Source organism: Oryza brachyantha, chromosome 3, assembly GCF_000231095.2.
Source record: "Oryza brachyantha chromosome 3, ObraRS2, whole genome shotgun sequence".
Classification (NCBI taxonomy): domain Eukaryota; kingdom Viridiplantae; phylum Streptophyta; class Magnoliopsida; order Poales; family Poaceae; genus Oryza; species Oryza brachyantha.
In genome coordinates, this window is record NC_023165.2 from 9,433,949 (window position 1) to 9,450,086 (window position 16,138).

At 49.3% G+C, this 16,138-nt stretch overlaps 3 protein-coding genes across 3 annotated transcripts; 1 reads left to right on the forward strand and 2 right to left on the reverse strand.

The window, feature by feature from the left end:
• Positions 1-1,868: 1,868 nt before the first annotated feature.
• On the reverse strand, positions 1,869-3,305 carry LOC102702270 (nicotianamine synthase 2). The gene has a single exon (XM_040521908.1). The coding sequence runs from the start codon at positions 3,204-3,206 to the stop codon at positions 2,217-2,219; it is 990 nt and encodes a 329-aa protein (XP_040377842.1). The 5' UTR covers positions 3,207-3,305; the 3' UTR covers positions 1,869-2,216.
• A 1,831-nt stretch (positions 3,306-5,136) lies between these two features.
• LOC102699943 lies at positions 5,137-15,472 on the forward strand. Its single transcript, XM_006649903.3, has 2 exons — positions 5,137-5,960; positions 14,851-15,472. The coding sequence occupies exons 1-2, from the start codon at positions 5,228-5,230 to the stop codon at positions 15,390-15,392; spliced, it is 1,275 nt and encodes a 424-aa protein (XP_006649966.3). The 5' UTR covers positions 5,137-5,227; the 3' UTR covers positions 15,393-15,472.
• LOC121053858 (uncharacterized protein MT2637-like) lies at positions 11,087-12,626 on the reverse strand. Its single transcript, XM_040522039.1, has 2 exons — positions 11,773-12,626; positions 11,087-11,530 (listed from the first exon to the last, which is right to left on the reverse strand). Exons 1-2 carry the CDS (start codon positions 12,233-12,235, stop codon positions 11,493-11,495), a joined length of 501 nt encoding a protein of 166 aa, XP_040377973.1. The 5' UTR covers positions 12,236-12,626; the 3' UTR covers positions 11,087-11,492.
• Positions 15,473-16,138: the final 666 nt, after the last annotated feature.

Here is a 16,138-nt window from a genome sequence, read left to right on the forward strand (position 1 = left end):
CATTTTTTTAGTCTTGTGATGGCAAATGCCGACGAACGAGCGTGCAGAGCGGAAGCCCAAGCTAGCCCTCTTTCATATTCAGCCCAAAAGAGTGAACCACCAATCAACCTAACGACGGAAGAAGAAAAAAATGGATTGGGGCATAGGCTAAGGCCATGTTTAAATGGCAAAATTTTTTTGTGAATGGGTCACATTGAACGTTTGACCGGATGTCGGAAGGAGTTTTTGGACACGAATGAAATAACGAATTTCACAACTTGGCTAGAAACAGCGAGACAAATTTTTTGAGCCTAATTAAGCCGTCATTAGCACATGTTGGTTACTGTAGCACTTATGACTAATCATGGACTAATTAGGCTCAAAAGATATGTCTCGAGATTTCTCACTTAAATATGAGCAATTAGTTTTTCGTTTCATCTATGTTTAGTGCTCTATTTAAATGTTCAAAAATTCGATGTGATGTTTTTGGAAAAAAAATTGAGAACTAAACAAGGCCTAACTGTGGCCCAACCATCCATGGTAGCGGGAAGTGATAACCATCTTGTCTAATATCTCCGGTCAAACTAGGGGGTATCATCCATTATGTCATTCTAACACCTTAAGTACATAAACATTGCATAGAGGCGAGCATCCTACGTACCGCATTGAACGTGGCAGTTGGGACAGTTGGGGTCACCTTGGCTCCAAGCTTCTCTGGGTGGGTCCGATGTGTAGAGGAAGGAAACATGCTTAGGAACAAGCATTGGCATTAAGCATCTCGAGGTGGTTAGCACGAGATGACATACTTGGCCAGGTTAGCTTGGCATCACTTCTTGGGTAGAACAGGTTGGGACTAGCAACTTGGGATAGGGAACGATGCGTGTCCACTTTTTGGGGCATCCTGCTCAATTCGGTTGTCTTTGGGGTTAGTTTTGAAGGTGGTCATAGATTTTGGCCCATGAGTAACACATTTGTTTCTTGGCTACTAACATGGGACACTGTTTTTCGCTTCACCAACGATGGCCCTTCTTTTTTTTATTCTTGTCCTCTTCAGTGACGGCAATGGCCTAGGGTGGTGGTGGCATAAGTATCGACGTAAGGGCCTCTGTGAGGAGGCGGCAGATCTGGAAGAGGTGGATCCATCAGCGATGACGACCCTATGGGTGACGGAGGCTTGGAAGTATGGGCGGAAGAGGTTTCCCTCGGCAAAGGAGACTTGAGTTTTCTGTAAGATTTGATGAAAATCAGCGGAAGCGATGGCCTACGGGCGGGCAGAATGGATTTCAAGAGGCGGAAGAGGATCCTAATGATGATAACAGTCCTATGGGTGGCGAAGGCTTGGGAATCCAGCGAAGCTAAAGTGGATCCCATCGGCTCAAATCTGATCAGCTAGTTTTGATTGGACGATGATGGATGAAGGTACAAGATTGTGGGCTAACTGGCGGCACGTGGTGTCAGCCCACTTGATATGGATAAAGATGGCACCAGGGACGGAACCAAGAATTTACTACACCTAGGGCTTAAACATGAAATATAAATCTTTTGATTAAATTTTAACTAAAAATTAGAAATTTTTTAATAATGTTTTTAGCCTGGGGCTCCAGCCCAAGCTGCCCCATGCCTGGTACCGCCCCTAGATGGCACCAACGGAGATTCACAGCGATAACGCACTAGGGGCGGCGGAGGCTAGACGGCTTACTCTGCTCCAATATGGCCGTTTTAGGAGAGGATGTCGTGAAACATGGGGATGCCAAGGTCGTAGTTTTTCCTCTTTTATATGATTGTGTGTTTTCCTTCTTCTTGAGTTATGATTTTAAGTACTTTTGTGTTGTTTTAGCTGTGTATATCCTTCGGGAATATAGAGGCTGGATTAACGAAGACTCATTATCTTGAAGAAAAATCACATGCTCACAAGCCTTTATTTTGTTTTAGACAGCGACAGGGACCTGCTCTTGCTTGCAACACCGTCCTCTCTCGCTGTCCATTACCATTAGAGTTGCACCGAAACACGGGATACATCGGCACGGATGCCAATGATCATCCACACAACAACAAGAAGAACGTCAGACGAGGACAACAGCAGGAAGAAGAAGAATGTTCCGGCCGGTCGATGACCGACCGACGTCACATACAGCGAGACACATGTGGAGGTCGTCGAACGGCACTAGGAACCATGCATATATACCCTCACCGAATAGCTTGCGACACCATTATAGATGGCTTATATCATGGCTAGATTAGACGGACAGCTCCTTGGCGGCAAACTCTTCCGCCTTCTGAAGCGCGCCGCCGGCCGCCTCCATCTTGCAGCACTTGCACGGCGGGCTCACCACGGGCGCCGCGCCGCGTGCGTCGGCGAGTTCGCTCTGGAGCCCGCCGACGCGACGCGGGTCAGCCTTACGAGCGACGATGACTGAGTTGATCACCTCGTCGTCGGGATGGTACACGGCCAGCACGTCGAACCCACCGCGCCTGATGTCCTCGATGTCGACGATGGGGTACAGGAAGCCGCGCGCCCCGTGCGCGCTGCGCACGACGAGCGCCGCGCCGTCCGCCATGTGCGCGCCCAGGTGCGCGATCACCCCGGCCTTCTCCTCGGCCGCCATGCCGACGAGCGCCGCCAGGAAGACGACGTCGTACGCGCCGAGCTCCTCCGTCAGGCTGGCCACGTCGGCCGTGCGGAACGCCATGCGCGCGCCCAGGTCCTTGTCGGCGCGGAACAGCCTCTTCGCCCGCTCGTTGGCCGCGCCGCACAGGTCGTAGTTGTCGAACAGCGTGTTCGGAAGGTGGTGCGCGGCGAGCACGAGGGAGCTGAACGGCAGAGGGCCCGACCCGACGAAGGCGACGCGGATGGGAGCAATGCCGGGGACGTAGCGGACCAGGAGCTCGTACTCCAGCTTGCTCAGTTTGACGTAGTTGCCGTAGTACGGGAAGCGGCCGACGTGGTCGAGCGGGTTGTCGAAGGCGGCGAGCACGTCGGAGTAGTGCGCCTCGAGCTGCCCCTCGGCGGCGGAGCAGAGGCGGATGAGCTCCTCCCGCATCCTCTGCGCCTCCGGGCCGAGCTTGGCCACGTCGACGGGGCTCGCCGGGACGCACGCCGTGACGAGGTCGGTGAACAGCGCGTCCACGTCGGCGGACGGGCTCAGCGACGGCAGCTTGGAGATGGCGGCGTGGAGGCCGGCGATCTTCTGGACCAGGGCAGCGACCTCTTGGTTCTGAGCCTCCATGTGAAGCTTGTTGCGGTCGGGACACGAGCTGAGCTGATGCTGCACGAGCTCTGCTCCTCTGGAGCAGTGGAAAATGACAACCAAATGGAGTGCTCGAGCTGCTTGGTGAGCTATGAAATGGGTGTAATGGAGATTTTTATAGCAAGTTCAGGTGTGTTGGGTAGCATAGCTTGGATGCCCCCATCAAATCAAAGATAAAAAGAAAAAAAAAGAGGTTGATTTGGATGTATTCTGCGTCCTATGGAAGACCTGGAGCCCTGCACAGAGGAGGCTGGAAGTGGAAGCGGCGCGTGCAAGAGGCGCGCTTCACGCGTCCGTGGCCATTGACATGGCCGGTTTCATGCTTCTCGCGTATGGTCACTCCCGGCCGGTGGACGCCATTTTCTTTGCCTTTCCTGGAGATCGCACGTATAGTGATAAAATAAATGACAAATTGCGCGCGTCCGTGTTTGTGAATTTGTGATCGATTTCGTTCCGGCTGTCACTTTCCGGCAGAAGTGTTTATGTGTAAAATTTAATCTCTTATGCAACTTGGCAACGATCCATAGGTGGAGTGGACATTGTGAACAATATATTGTCCATTTGAACCCCAACTATTGGCATGGCATTCGATTTTGACATTTGACATAAACAAAAGTTCGGAGGCGGGCATACGTAGTTACGTGCCATGTTCAGAGTCTTAGATCTTAGAAATTTCCAATCCTGTCTCAATAAGCCGATAACCCAGCGGCGATATGGTCGATTTTCTTTTATTTTTTAGACCTTTTAATAAATAATCTTATTACTAATCTTAGAGAAAAATATTTTCACCGTATAAACTTTTCGGTCACTCCACCAACATTGGTGGCAAAGATAACGCTGTCACGTCAAATACTTTGCGTGATGACGTTATCTTGTCACGTTATTAACATTGGCATGGCCAAAAGGTTTAAAAAGTAAAAATATTTTTCTCTGAGTTATAGTAATAAAATTATTTATTAAATTTTTTTAAAAAAAAAATCAATGTGGTCCTCCCAACTAGGGCCTTCAGTTCCGTTTTAGTGTATATGCACATCCTTAATTGCCGAGAGCCCTGACACGATTACCAGGCCGCGAATGCTCATGCCTGATACATGGCCGACGCTCTGAATGGCCGACGAGGCCCAATGTGGCCTACCACCACTTTTGACGCCCCGGGCGGGCCGGGCCTCTAGTTTCGATCTGACGCAGATCACTAAGAGTCCTTTGTACGGAGTCCTGCTCCTACCTGATTTCTCGTACTCCGGCCATCCGGACCCCTGAACCAGAGAAACTGAGTGAGAAATTTTCACATTTTTTTGACTTATTTAAGGAATAAATGAAATGATATATTTATAAATAAAAATAATTTAAGAATATAATTTTTATATAAGTATTCTTCGTAATCTAAAAACAAAAGTTAAGAAATAAACTACAATGAAAAAAATTCAACAATCAACTTCAAATTAAATGTTGAAATATGTTATGAAATTAGAGAATAAGTATATTGGAAGTAGCACACTTATCTTTTCACTTTTTTATTCTTATAAGCCAAAATTTAAATTTTAAACTTAAATTTGGAGTTGATTTTAAAGTTTTCATTATAGTTTATTTTTTAGCATTTTCTTTTAGATGGTTAAGAAGATGTATATAAAAGTTTTATTCATGAATTATTTTGAATTTACAAATATTTCATTTGATTTTTCCAAAAAAGCAAAAGATAAACCTATAGATGAGTGGAGGATAATTGTATTATGATTTGATAAAGTAGAAAATATCATAGTCTTCTATTTTTATTAGTATATATGAGAATGACGAAAAATAAAGTTATTTTAAAACGAACGAAGCTAGGCCGTAAATCTGCAAGCAAAAGTCGCATCATGTGGTATGACTTCCGGTGCTTTCCTCCAAAGCACCTGCCCGCCAAAGTCGTCGTCTGCTCGGCGGCTCGCCCCCCGCCGCGGCGCGCTGCTGCCAGCCGGCACACGAACTCGCACGATCTCACACCGATCAAGCATCGGTGGATGGGGACAAACGGAAAGATTCCGCCACAGCGACCACCCAGCGCTGGTCGCCAAACCACCACCGAAACCCCACCGAAAACGCCCATTTTTAATCGCGCCAGCCAGGGAGACCGCTCACCCTCACCCCTACATACACTTGACCGAGTTACATCGCGGAATCAGATCGGTGAGATCGATCACTCGCTCGATCCTCGTCCTCCTTCCCCTAGCCAAAATCACGCCGCACGCGCGCGGCCAGCCATGTGCGGTGACTGCTGCGGCCGCCGGGGAGCCGCCGAGGCGGGGGCGGGCGTCGGGAGGAGGCCGCGGCGGGGGTGCGCGGGGACTGCGCTCGCGTTCGTGGCTCTGGCGGCCGCTGCGGTGGTCGCGGTGATGGAGGGCACGGCCGGCGGGGTGTCCTACGTGGGGGACGGGTGGCTCCACGAGTGCGCCAAGTGGGACGCCGAGGGCCGGCGGCTGCTCGTGTCTAACTTCTTCGGCGCCGGCGTGTCCGAGCTGCGCCTGCGCGCCGAGACGGCGGGGGCGAAGGGGAAGGAGAAGGAGGAGGAGCGGGTTGTCCTGGCGGATCCCGACGCCGCCGGGAGGGTCGCGCTGGGGCTCACCATCGACGCGCCGAGGCAGCGCCTGCTCCTCGTCTACGCCGACCGGATGCCGCGGTTCGGGTACTCCGCCGTGGCCGCCTACGACCTCGGCTCGTGGCGCCGCCTCTTCCTCACCCGCCTCGACGGACCAGGTGCGCCGCCTCTTCCTCTCTATTCTTACCTTTATGGATCAATGGATGGGTGGATTCGTCGTGTGCAATACTCCCTCCGTTTTCTAATAAATTTAGACATCTATATAAATTATATAAATTTAAATAATAATAATAAATCTTATAATATAAAGCGGAGGTAATAGAATTTACTGGCCAGTGGGGCCTCAGTCTCTGACGGCGCTCGACGAGAAGGCACAGTATGATACGGGGACAGATTTGCTGTGGCTGCATGGTTTGGGCATGTGCATTTAAGTCTTGGGGGACGTCCATGAATGAGGCTCGCTGGTACGAAGAATATACGGTGGTTGCACTTCTATTTTGGTTTCGATACATGAGAAATCTGAAGAGTAGCAGCAACGCATTTGAAGGCCTAAAACTAGATTCCCACTTCCCAGATAGATCCAAAAATGTCAGAAGTTTATGTTGCCTTTCTTGCCTGGCTAGGCCGTCTCCTTCATTGTTGGCCAGCAAACACCTCCAAAACATTCCTCTTTTCACCGTCTGACCACCTAATTGAACACTGAGCAAGAGCAACAACATAAGGCCATTCCGGAACAAGTTCTACCGACAAAATTGAACAACTCCGGCCTCTCACTCCTACCGGTAGGATTACAGGCTTTAAAGATTAAAAGTCTTACTCTCTCGCGACGATACAGAGAAAGAACTTCAAATCAAACCACAAAGGCTCAAACAAACCCATGCGGAAGCTGCGAGTTACACTCAAGTTTTCAGAAGTGACTTCCTTCCTGGCCTAACACCGACGGCACGCAAGGCTGTCTTTTCCCCTTCTCTAGGGTTTGTTTTCTCAGCTGCTCGCCTTTCCGAGCCCAATTCCTATCACGAATCACGATCGCAGGGGACACGTTGTTTTTTTGTGCAAAGTCGATAAGGAGGGATAGGCGTGCGTTTTGAACAGTAGTCGTATTTTTTTTCTCAATTTTGTGTAAACCTTTGGTATCTATATTAAAAGAGATTAAACCAAAATTTTGGTACTGTCAAAATTGTAAAGCTAGCAATTCAAAATTTGAAACTTCTTCCAAATTCAATTTTAAAAATTTCAGCTTAAATATGAGCAATTTAAGTAAACTTTCCACCACTAATTGAAACTTTCAGCTCTATTTTTGAAACTTTCTGTCAAATTCTTAAACCATCAATTAAAAAACAGTACTCAAAATTTAAAATTTTCAACCCTAAATTCGAACCTTTCAACTGACATTTTGAAATTTTCAACTGTAACTTAAAACCTTCAATTCAATTCAATTCAATTTATTTATTATTTTATAATTAAAAAATATTAAACACTAACGATATAATTAGTGCTAATGGTGATTATATATTAACGCTAACCGTGCTGGTCATTCCCGCGTGTGACTTCAGAAGTCCACGCGTGGGTGCGTCGTAACCATGGTTATCTCGAAAGTGGAAACATTGACATAAGGCTGCGTTGTTTTGATTAACTTATCCCTCAGATTTTGCCATTACGTTGCTAAATTGCTAAACAATATATATGTAAAAAAGTTTTATATAGAAATTTATGATATTATTTCTAAGTAGATTTTCAATTCTTTATAGTAGTTAATTTTATTATTTATATTATTAAATAGTTATTAAAAATCAAATAATATTTATCTCTCATCAGCCAAAAGAACACACCCTAACTCTAACTCTGGGCAAGAACATCCCCGATCCCGTGGGCCGTGGCTATCTGGTGCTCATATTGGCCTGTTTGGGGAGCTTTTTCCAGCTGCAGCTTTTTCAAAAGCTACTTTTACCAGAAGCTGTCCCCAAACGGTCCACGGTTTCTAAGAATCTGTAGTTATAGATTCTGGAGAATGAACTAAGAATCCAGAAGCTAGAGAAGCTGGGTTTAGGAGCTTTTCCAGATTCTCAGAAACTGACTGCCAAACAGCTGCTTCTCAGAATCTAAAGCTCTCCAAACAGGCCCATTGTATTGCAAGGAACATTTGAATTACTTGTCTGTCCTCCCCTATGGCACTATCGAAGTAATTTGCTTCTACTCCCTCCATTTTAAAATGCAAGTTTTTTTTTTGAAATTTGAATATCTGTATAATTTTTAGTATTGTTTGTCCCATCAATTACTTCATGTTCAAGATTTTTCTCATTTTATCTCACCTGCCCTCTCATCCATATTAATTCCTTACTTATTTAAAAACAGTATGGTCTTTTTTCTCAACATTAATTTTAAATAACTTAGAAATAATTACTCCTTTTGTTTTATACCATAAGACGTTTTGGCTATGTTTAGATTTATATATTTATAGATTTATTAGCATACATATAAATCTGACAATGATTTTAAGATTGAGCAGTAGACATTAACCTGAAAGACTGAAGGCATCATATATCCACTGGCGATACACCTTGGGTGTAGGAAATATGTGGAAAGGTTAATTCTATTCCATGTCAAGGCACAGGTATATATTGAGGCTGGGGTGGCTGTAAGCCAACCGCACAGCCTTGGTACATGCCACTAATCAAGGGCATCCTACTATAATTACACTTGCTATAATTACAATAGGCTAACACTCCCCCGCAGTCTAATCGGGAGCATCGCGAACATTCAGGCTGGATCGAAACTCCTGAAACAGTGAGGTAGGAAGGCCCTTAGTGAAGACGTCGGCGTACTGCGATGTCGTAGGAACATGAAGGACCCGAACATGACCGAGGGCGACCTTCTCTCGAACAAAATGGAGATCAATCTCAACATGCTTCGTCCGCTGATGCTGCACTGGATTGCTGGAGAGATATACAGCACTGATATTGTCACAGTATACCAGGGTGGCACGACGAGGTGGGTGGCGAAGCTCAAGGAGCAACTGACGTAGCCATGTAGCTTCAGCAACACCATTTGCCACAGCACGGTATTCGGCTTCGGCGCTTGATCTAGAGACCGTGTGCTGACGCTTGGAGGACCAAGACACCAAATTGTCCCCAAGAAATACTGCGTAGCCAGATGTCGACCGACGAGTCTCAGGACATCCGGCCCAGTCGGCATCCGTGTACACCACAAGCTCAGCAAGTGACGATCGGTTCATGGTCGACCCAAGTGACAATGTCCCCTGCAGGTAGCGCAAGATCCGCTTGAGAGCAGCGAGATGTGGCTCCCGAGGATCATGCATATAGAGGCATATCTGCTGAACAGCAAAAGCAATGTCTGGACGGGTGAAGGTCAGATACTGCAGGGCGCCAGCTAGACTGCGGTACTCTGTAGAGTCAGCGACAGGAGGTCCATCAGCAGATAATTTGGAGTGTACATCCACAGGCGTGCTGCAAGGCTTGCACGCACTCATCCCGGCGCGCTCCAAAATATCCCGAGTGTACTGTCGCTGAGAGAGAAACAAACCATCTGTAGAACGTGTCACTGAGATGCCCAAAAAATGATGAAGCGGACCCATGTCGGTCATAGCAAACTCACGCTGGAGTGCACCAATGATATGCTTCAGAAAATCATCCGAGGAGGCAGTGAGAACAATATCATCCACATACAGCAACAAATAAGCCGTGTCTGGTCCACGACGATATATGAAGAGCGAAGTGTCTGACTTTGTTTCAACAAATCCAAGTGATACAAGGTGAGAGGCGAACCTGTGATGCCAAGCACGAGGAGCCTGCTTCAAACCATATAAAGACTTGTTGAGCCGACAGACATAATCTGAGCGAGATGAATCCACAAAACCAGATGGCTGCACACAATATACTGTCTCCGTAAGAGTGCCATGTAAAAATGCATTCTTCACATCCAGTTGATGAATGGGCCAATTCTGAGATAATGCCAGTGAAAGAACGACACGAACTGTCGCGGGCTTGACAACAGGGCTGAAAGTCTCATCATAGTCCACCCCGGGCCGCTGTGTGAAGCCTCGAAGGACCCAGCGTGCCTTATAGCGATCTAGTGACCCATCTGCAAGCAATTTGTGTCGATAGATCCACTTGCCAGTCACAACATTGACACCAGGAGGGCGAGGCACAAGACTCCAGGTGTCATTGGCGAGCAGAGCATCATACTCAGCCTGCATAGCAGCGCGCCAATTGGGGTCTGACAGGGCATCACGAACAGAACGCGGGAGAGGCGACATGGGCACAACGTGGAGGTTGAGACGATCCACGGGTTGTGCGATGCCAGCCTTGCCCCGTGTGCGCATCGAATGCGCATTGGTGACCGGAGGTATGGCGGTCGGTCGAGTCGCAGTTGTACGGCCGGTGCCGCTGGCAACAACCTGGGCGCGAGCACCAAGGGCAGCAGAACCGGCAGTACTCTCGGGTGTCGTGGAGGTGCTGCTGGCAGCAGCCTGTGCGGGGTGCACAGGGGCAGCAGCACCAGTCGACGTGGACGGAGGCGCGGAGAAAGCCCCATGGGAAACAGTGCTGGACCCAGGGGACTGAGGTCCTACGCCAGGACTGGGCGGCGCAGGGGCGGCCTCGGGCACGGGGTGTGTCACCGAGGGATCAGCACTACCTGCACGCACAAAACGAGCTCCAGGAACTGAAGCGGTAAGATCATGATCATCGACTAGAAAATCCAAGGCTGAGGAGGCCATGGGTGTGGTAGACATGTCGGAGAAAGGAAAAAAAGATTCATCAAAAACGACATGTCTAGAAATAAGAATGCGATTCGACTGAAGCTCGAGACACCGATAGCCTTTGTGTTCCGAGGAGTAGCCGAGAAAAACGCATAAGGAGGAGCGTGGTGCAAGTTTGTGGGGCGCCGTGGAGGACATGTTGGGATAGCAAGCGCACCCAAAAACTTTGAGGTGATCATAGGAAGGCTCGGTAGAAAATAGGGTAGTGTATGGTGTGGAGGAAGCGAGGGTCGTAGTGGGGAGACGGTTGACAATATATGTGGCAGTGTGAAGGGCCTCAACCCAGTAAGCTGGAGGGAGACTCGCCTGAAACAAAAGGGAACGCAGAGTGTTATTGATGGTGCGAATGGAACGCTCTGCTTTACCATTTTGTTGTGAGGTGTATGGACACGACATGCGGAGTGCAACACCGTTGGAGAGGAAGAACGTGCGGGCCTGGGAATTGTCAAATTCACGGCCATTGTCGCACTGGACGCTCTTGATGGTGGTGCCAAACTGCGTGCGGACATGAGCAAAAAAATTAGAGAGAGTGGAAAATGTCTCGGATTTAAGGCGAAGCGGAAAAGTCCAAAGATAATGTGAACAGTCATCAAGAATAACAAGGTAATATTTGTATCCTGACACACTAACAAGTGGAGAGGTCCATAAATCACAATGTATTAAACCAAAATTATGAGTAGCTCGAGAGCTAGATGAACCGAAGGGTAGACGTACATGACGGCCAAGCTGGCACGCATGACAAATGTGATCGATATCATCTTTATTACAAGAAATGACATTGGACCTAATGAGTTTGGACAAAACATCACGCCCAAGATGACCGAGACGGCGATGCCAAAGGGAGGTAGGTGCAGCGATGAACGCGGAGGCACTGGTGGAAGGTGCATAGAATGGGTAGAGGTCACCAGAACTATTGCACCTGGCGATCACGTTCCTGGTTTGCAAATCCTTCACAGAAAGACCAAATGGATCAAACTCAATGGAACAATTATTGTCGGTGGTAAAACGACGAATGGAAATTAAATTTTTAATAATGTTGGGTGACACAAGAACATTATTAAGAGCAAGGGTACGATGCGGTAAGGAAAAAAAGTGTGATCCAGTGGCTGTGACAGGAAGTAAGGCACCATTTCCCACAACAATAGATGAAGGAGTAGACAAAGAGGGTGGGGAAATGGTGGAGAGTATACCAGCGTCCGAGGTCATATGCGAACCAGCACCTGAATCAGCGTACCACTCAGAGGTTGGCGGGTTCAGCGTCATGGTGTTGAAGGAGTGCGCCAGGGAGTCCTGGTGCCAAGAGCCGCCGTGAGTGGGGTTCCAGGGCGCTGCCTGGTAAGCTGGTGAGGGCGAGGGCGCCTGGAAGAGCGGCGGTGCAGCTCCCCCGTGGTACATGCTGTACGAGGGTGGCGGGCCAGCGTATGTGCCACCATAGGCACCGGGAGGAGCACTGTACCCACCATAGTGCGGGGCTGTGTGGAATGCAGGTTGCGGCGGCGGAGGACGTCCTGACGGATCGTACGGCCACATGCGCACGCTGCCAGCCCAAGGGTGCATGAACGATGGGCGGGCAGCGGCCTCGGCCGCGAGGCGATCGGCGGCCTCCTTGTCCTTGGCGGCCTGGGCAGCTGTGGCGTCGTCGTCGTCCGCCATGGCAGACGGGACCAGCGACCGCGCCCGGTGACGATGTCAACGACGGGGCGGGTGATCGGGAGCGAACCGGCGGCCACACCCGGCAAGGAGAGCAGCACGAGGTGTGGGCGATTGGCTCGGGAAGCAGGTGCTGGCGATGAGATCGCGACGTCCGGCGACGAAATCTGCGGCGGCGCGGCGATCGGATCAGCGACGGCGTGGGGTGCGGAAGAACAGGATCGTTACGTGATTGATACCATGTAGGAAATATGTGGAAAGGTTAATTCTATTCCATGTCAAGGCACAGGTATATATTGAGGCTGGGGTGGCTGTAAGCCAACCGCACAGCCTTGGTACATGCCACTAATCAAGGGCATCCTACTATAATTACACTTGCTATAATTACAATAGGCTAACATTGGGGATTCCACCCGCGGAATGATGTGCGTGTGGCGGATTCTTGGCTTGCTGCTCTTTGTCAAGCTTACCACGACTAGAGGTGGCAATGAGGACCCGATACCTGATTCCCCACGATGAATTCATCTATTAGGGGATGGCGATGGTTGAGATACACTATTCATGAGGATACAAAATGGTCTAAACTTCATCCCCATTGGGGATGGTGGGGACGGGAACGGGAACGGTGCACCACTGCCTGTTCCCCATGGGGACCCATTTATACTGTTGAGGGACCTAATATAGACTTTAGATATGGTTTAGGCCAAAAAAATAAAGCCCACAAGACATGGTATATATGCCTAAGCTAACCCTAATCAATGGTCAACAGACTCAACAGCAGTTCACGTTCTCTCCAGTATCTACCAGTCCACCCCCTATCTGAATCTGACGTTGGCCGCCCCTTCCCCCAACGCGCCCGCCGCGGCGACGCCACCCCCTCTGCGCATTGTCCCCCTAGACGCCTGGCCACCCACCCCTACCCCACCCTCGATATGTCGCTTGCCTGCTGCACCCCCTGCGCTGCAGAGATAGACTTGTAGATTAAACGAGGTGGGAAAAAACACACCGCGGTGATCGGGGATGGGTTCAATATAAGCCTCATGTGCTTCGTGGAAACGACGACGGAAAACTTTTATCATCGCAGGGATGGGGACACAGTGATAACCTTGACGGTGAATTCCCATTGCTATCTCTAACCATAAGAATGGAGGCGTAGTTCGGTGATGCATTCCGACACGAATTCGGTGTTGTCTACGTAGATCCCGTGAGGTCATGAATGTAATGCTACAGTTGCTACTTGAATACTTGATCATACTATGGTACACTAGTACTCCATTTGTCTCAAAATAAGATAAATTTTCGGTTTCCGTGTCTAACGTTTGACAATCTGTTTTATTTGAAAATTTTTCAAGAAATTGAAAAAAGTTAGTCACAAGTAAATTAATATTTATGATTTATCATCTAATAAAAATAAAAATATTAATCGTAAAAAAATTTTAAATAAGAAGAAGAGTTAAATCTAATAGATAAAAATAAAAGATCGGTTCATTTTAGGACGGAGAGTAGTTTCATAGAAACAGTTCTCTCACCCTCCCGCGTTAAATTCCTCGCTTGAGTTGGCAGTGGCACGGACAGCTGGGATAACGGGAAAATGGCCATCGTCTCCACTGCCAAGTCCATCCTCTTCTGCTCCCAGCCGCCCAGCAGCTAGCCCCATCCGCGGTCACGAGGGGCAGGTAAAGTTGTCTGGAGCTCTGGACCCCAAATGTCCCAAATGGCCAAACCCCTCTTAAACCCCACGCACTTTGGAGTTCGAACAACAGCGACAGCAATTACGCCGCGCTGCTCAACCACACCCAAATTAAGCAAGACCGAACCAGTCAGGTCTTGTAGTGGTAGCTTGCCATGTGCGGTGGCTGCTGCCGACGCCGTCGCGGGGCCGGCGCCGGCGCCGGCGGGGGTCGCGGGGCCACCGCGCTCGCCGTCGCGGCGCTGGCTTTCGCCGCGGTGGTCGCGTTCATGGAGGGGACGGCGAGGGGCGTCTCCTACGTGAGCGACGGGTGGTTCCACGACAGCGTCAGGTGGGACGCCCAGGGTGGGCGGTTCCTGGTCACCACCGTGACCGACGGCCGCGTCGTGGAGGTGCTTGGCGGCGGCGGCGCGGGTGCGGGAGAGGGGAAGGAGGAGGCGCGGGTGGTCGTGGCGGACCCTGGGGCGGCCGGGAGGACGACGACGGGGCTCGCCCTGGACGCCGCGAGGCGGCGCCTGCTTGTGGTCTACACCGACCTGGCGCCGTGGTTCGGGTACGCCGCCGTGGCCGCCTACGAGCTCGGCTCCTGGCGCCGCCTCTTCCTCGTCCGCCTCGACGCGCCAGGTGCGTCCCCGCCATATCTGGCCTCCCGTTCGACACGGCCTCTGCTCGCCTCCATATGGATTCCGGATTCGTAGCTCCTATCCTTCCAGTGCGAATATTGTTCGTTCGGAGGGAAGGCACCAATCTATTTTTTTTCCTTTGCCGTTGAGCGAATTAAGGAACGAGTAGTTTCATTTGAAATTCACGGAATTTCGGGTTTTCCCCCAATGTTTATATTGAAAATGACGAAAAACTGGCCAGTAAATTTTTTTCTAAAAAAAACAGGTCAGGAGAAATATCAATGGCTCGCCGTATAATTTTGCAGGTGATTCTACGCTCGCCGACGACGTGGCCGTCGACGAGGAGGGCAACGCCTACGTGACGGACGCCAAAGGCAACAAGATCTGGAAGGTGAGCCCGGACGGCGAGCCGCTGTCCGTCATCAAGAACGCCACCTTCTTCCAGAGGCCAGGGTGGATCAACAACTTCGTCGGCCTGAACGGCATCGTCTACCACCCCAACGGCTACCTCCTCGTCGTCCACACCTCCGGCGGCGACCTCTTCAAGGTCGACCCGAAGACGGAGAGCGTGCACGTCGTCAAGGTGCAGGGCTCGCTGAAGACCGGGGACGGGCTGGCGCTCTTGTCCCCGACGAGGCTGGTCGCCGCCGGCCTGGTGAACCGGCTGGTCGAGAGCGACGACGACTGGGAGACCGCGAAGGTCACGGGCCGGTACGTCGGCCCCGCGCACCGGATTGGCTCGTCGGCGACGGTGAAGGACGGCGACGTGTACATCAACCACATCATCGGGTTCGGGTTCGGCAAGAAGACGCATGTCATCTCCAAGGCGGCGTTCGCGCCTTTGTAGGAGGCCGCATGGATTATGCATTGTTCTCTTCCTACTTCCTTCTGCAATCCATTGCCAAATGCTACTAGTAGTTTAGAACAGACTCTGTTTGCCAATTGCCATTTGGTTGTGTACATCCACTCTGGATGTATGTAGAGGCCGGGTTTTAATCGATTTTCTAAAGAGAAGACTCTGTTTGCCATAGCACAGGCGTTAATTGTGTGATTATCATATTATTACGCGAAGAGGGCACACCACTATACCGGACTGTCAGTAGTAGTATAACCATGAGCTAGCTAGTATGGAATAGTATTTCAATGTCATGAATTTTCACAAAAAATGCAATTTTTTTGTCAAGCATATTTCAGCGATTCTGACCAGTGACCTCTATAGCAGTATTACAAGGTACTTCGGCTAATCGGCTCTCAAAGTATCGCCTTTTAGAAATAACTTAATTGTAAATAAAAAAATAATTTATGTTTAATTATATATAAAAAATAAATGATGTAAAATAAACTACCATAAAACATCAAATTAACTGTGAGGTAAAGCTTAGAATTTAAACTTTAGCTTATAAAAAGAGAAACGATGGGAGCTTTTGATTTCCCAGGGTTTTATCTAATTTTTAGGTGATGTTCTTGAGACCGTAGTACGTCTTGTGTCGGCAGGTGTGATCTGTGTCGTTTCACACACACATTATTCGTATTTTTTTAGTTTTTTTGTGCATATATTCTTAAAATGGTTAAACTGTATATTTTAAAAAAGAT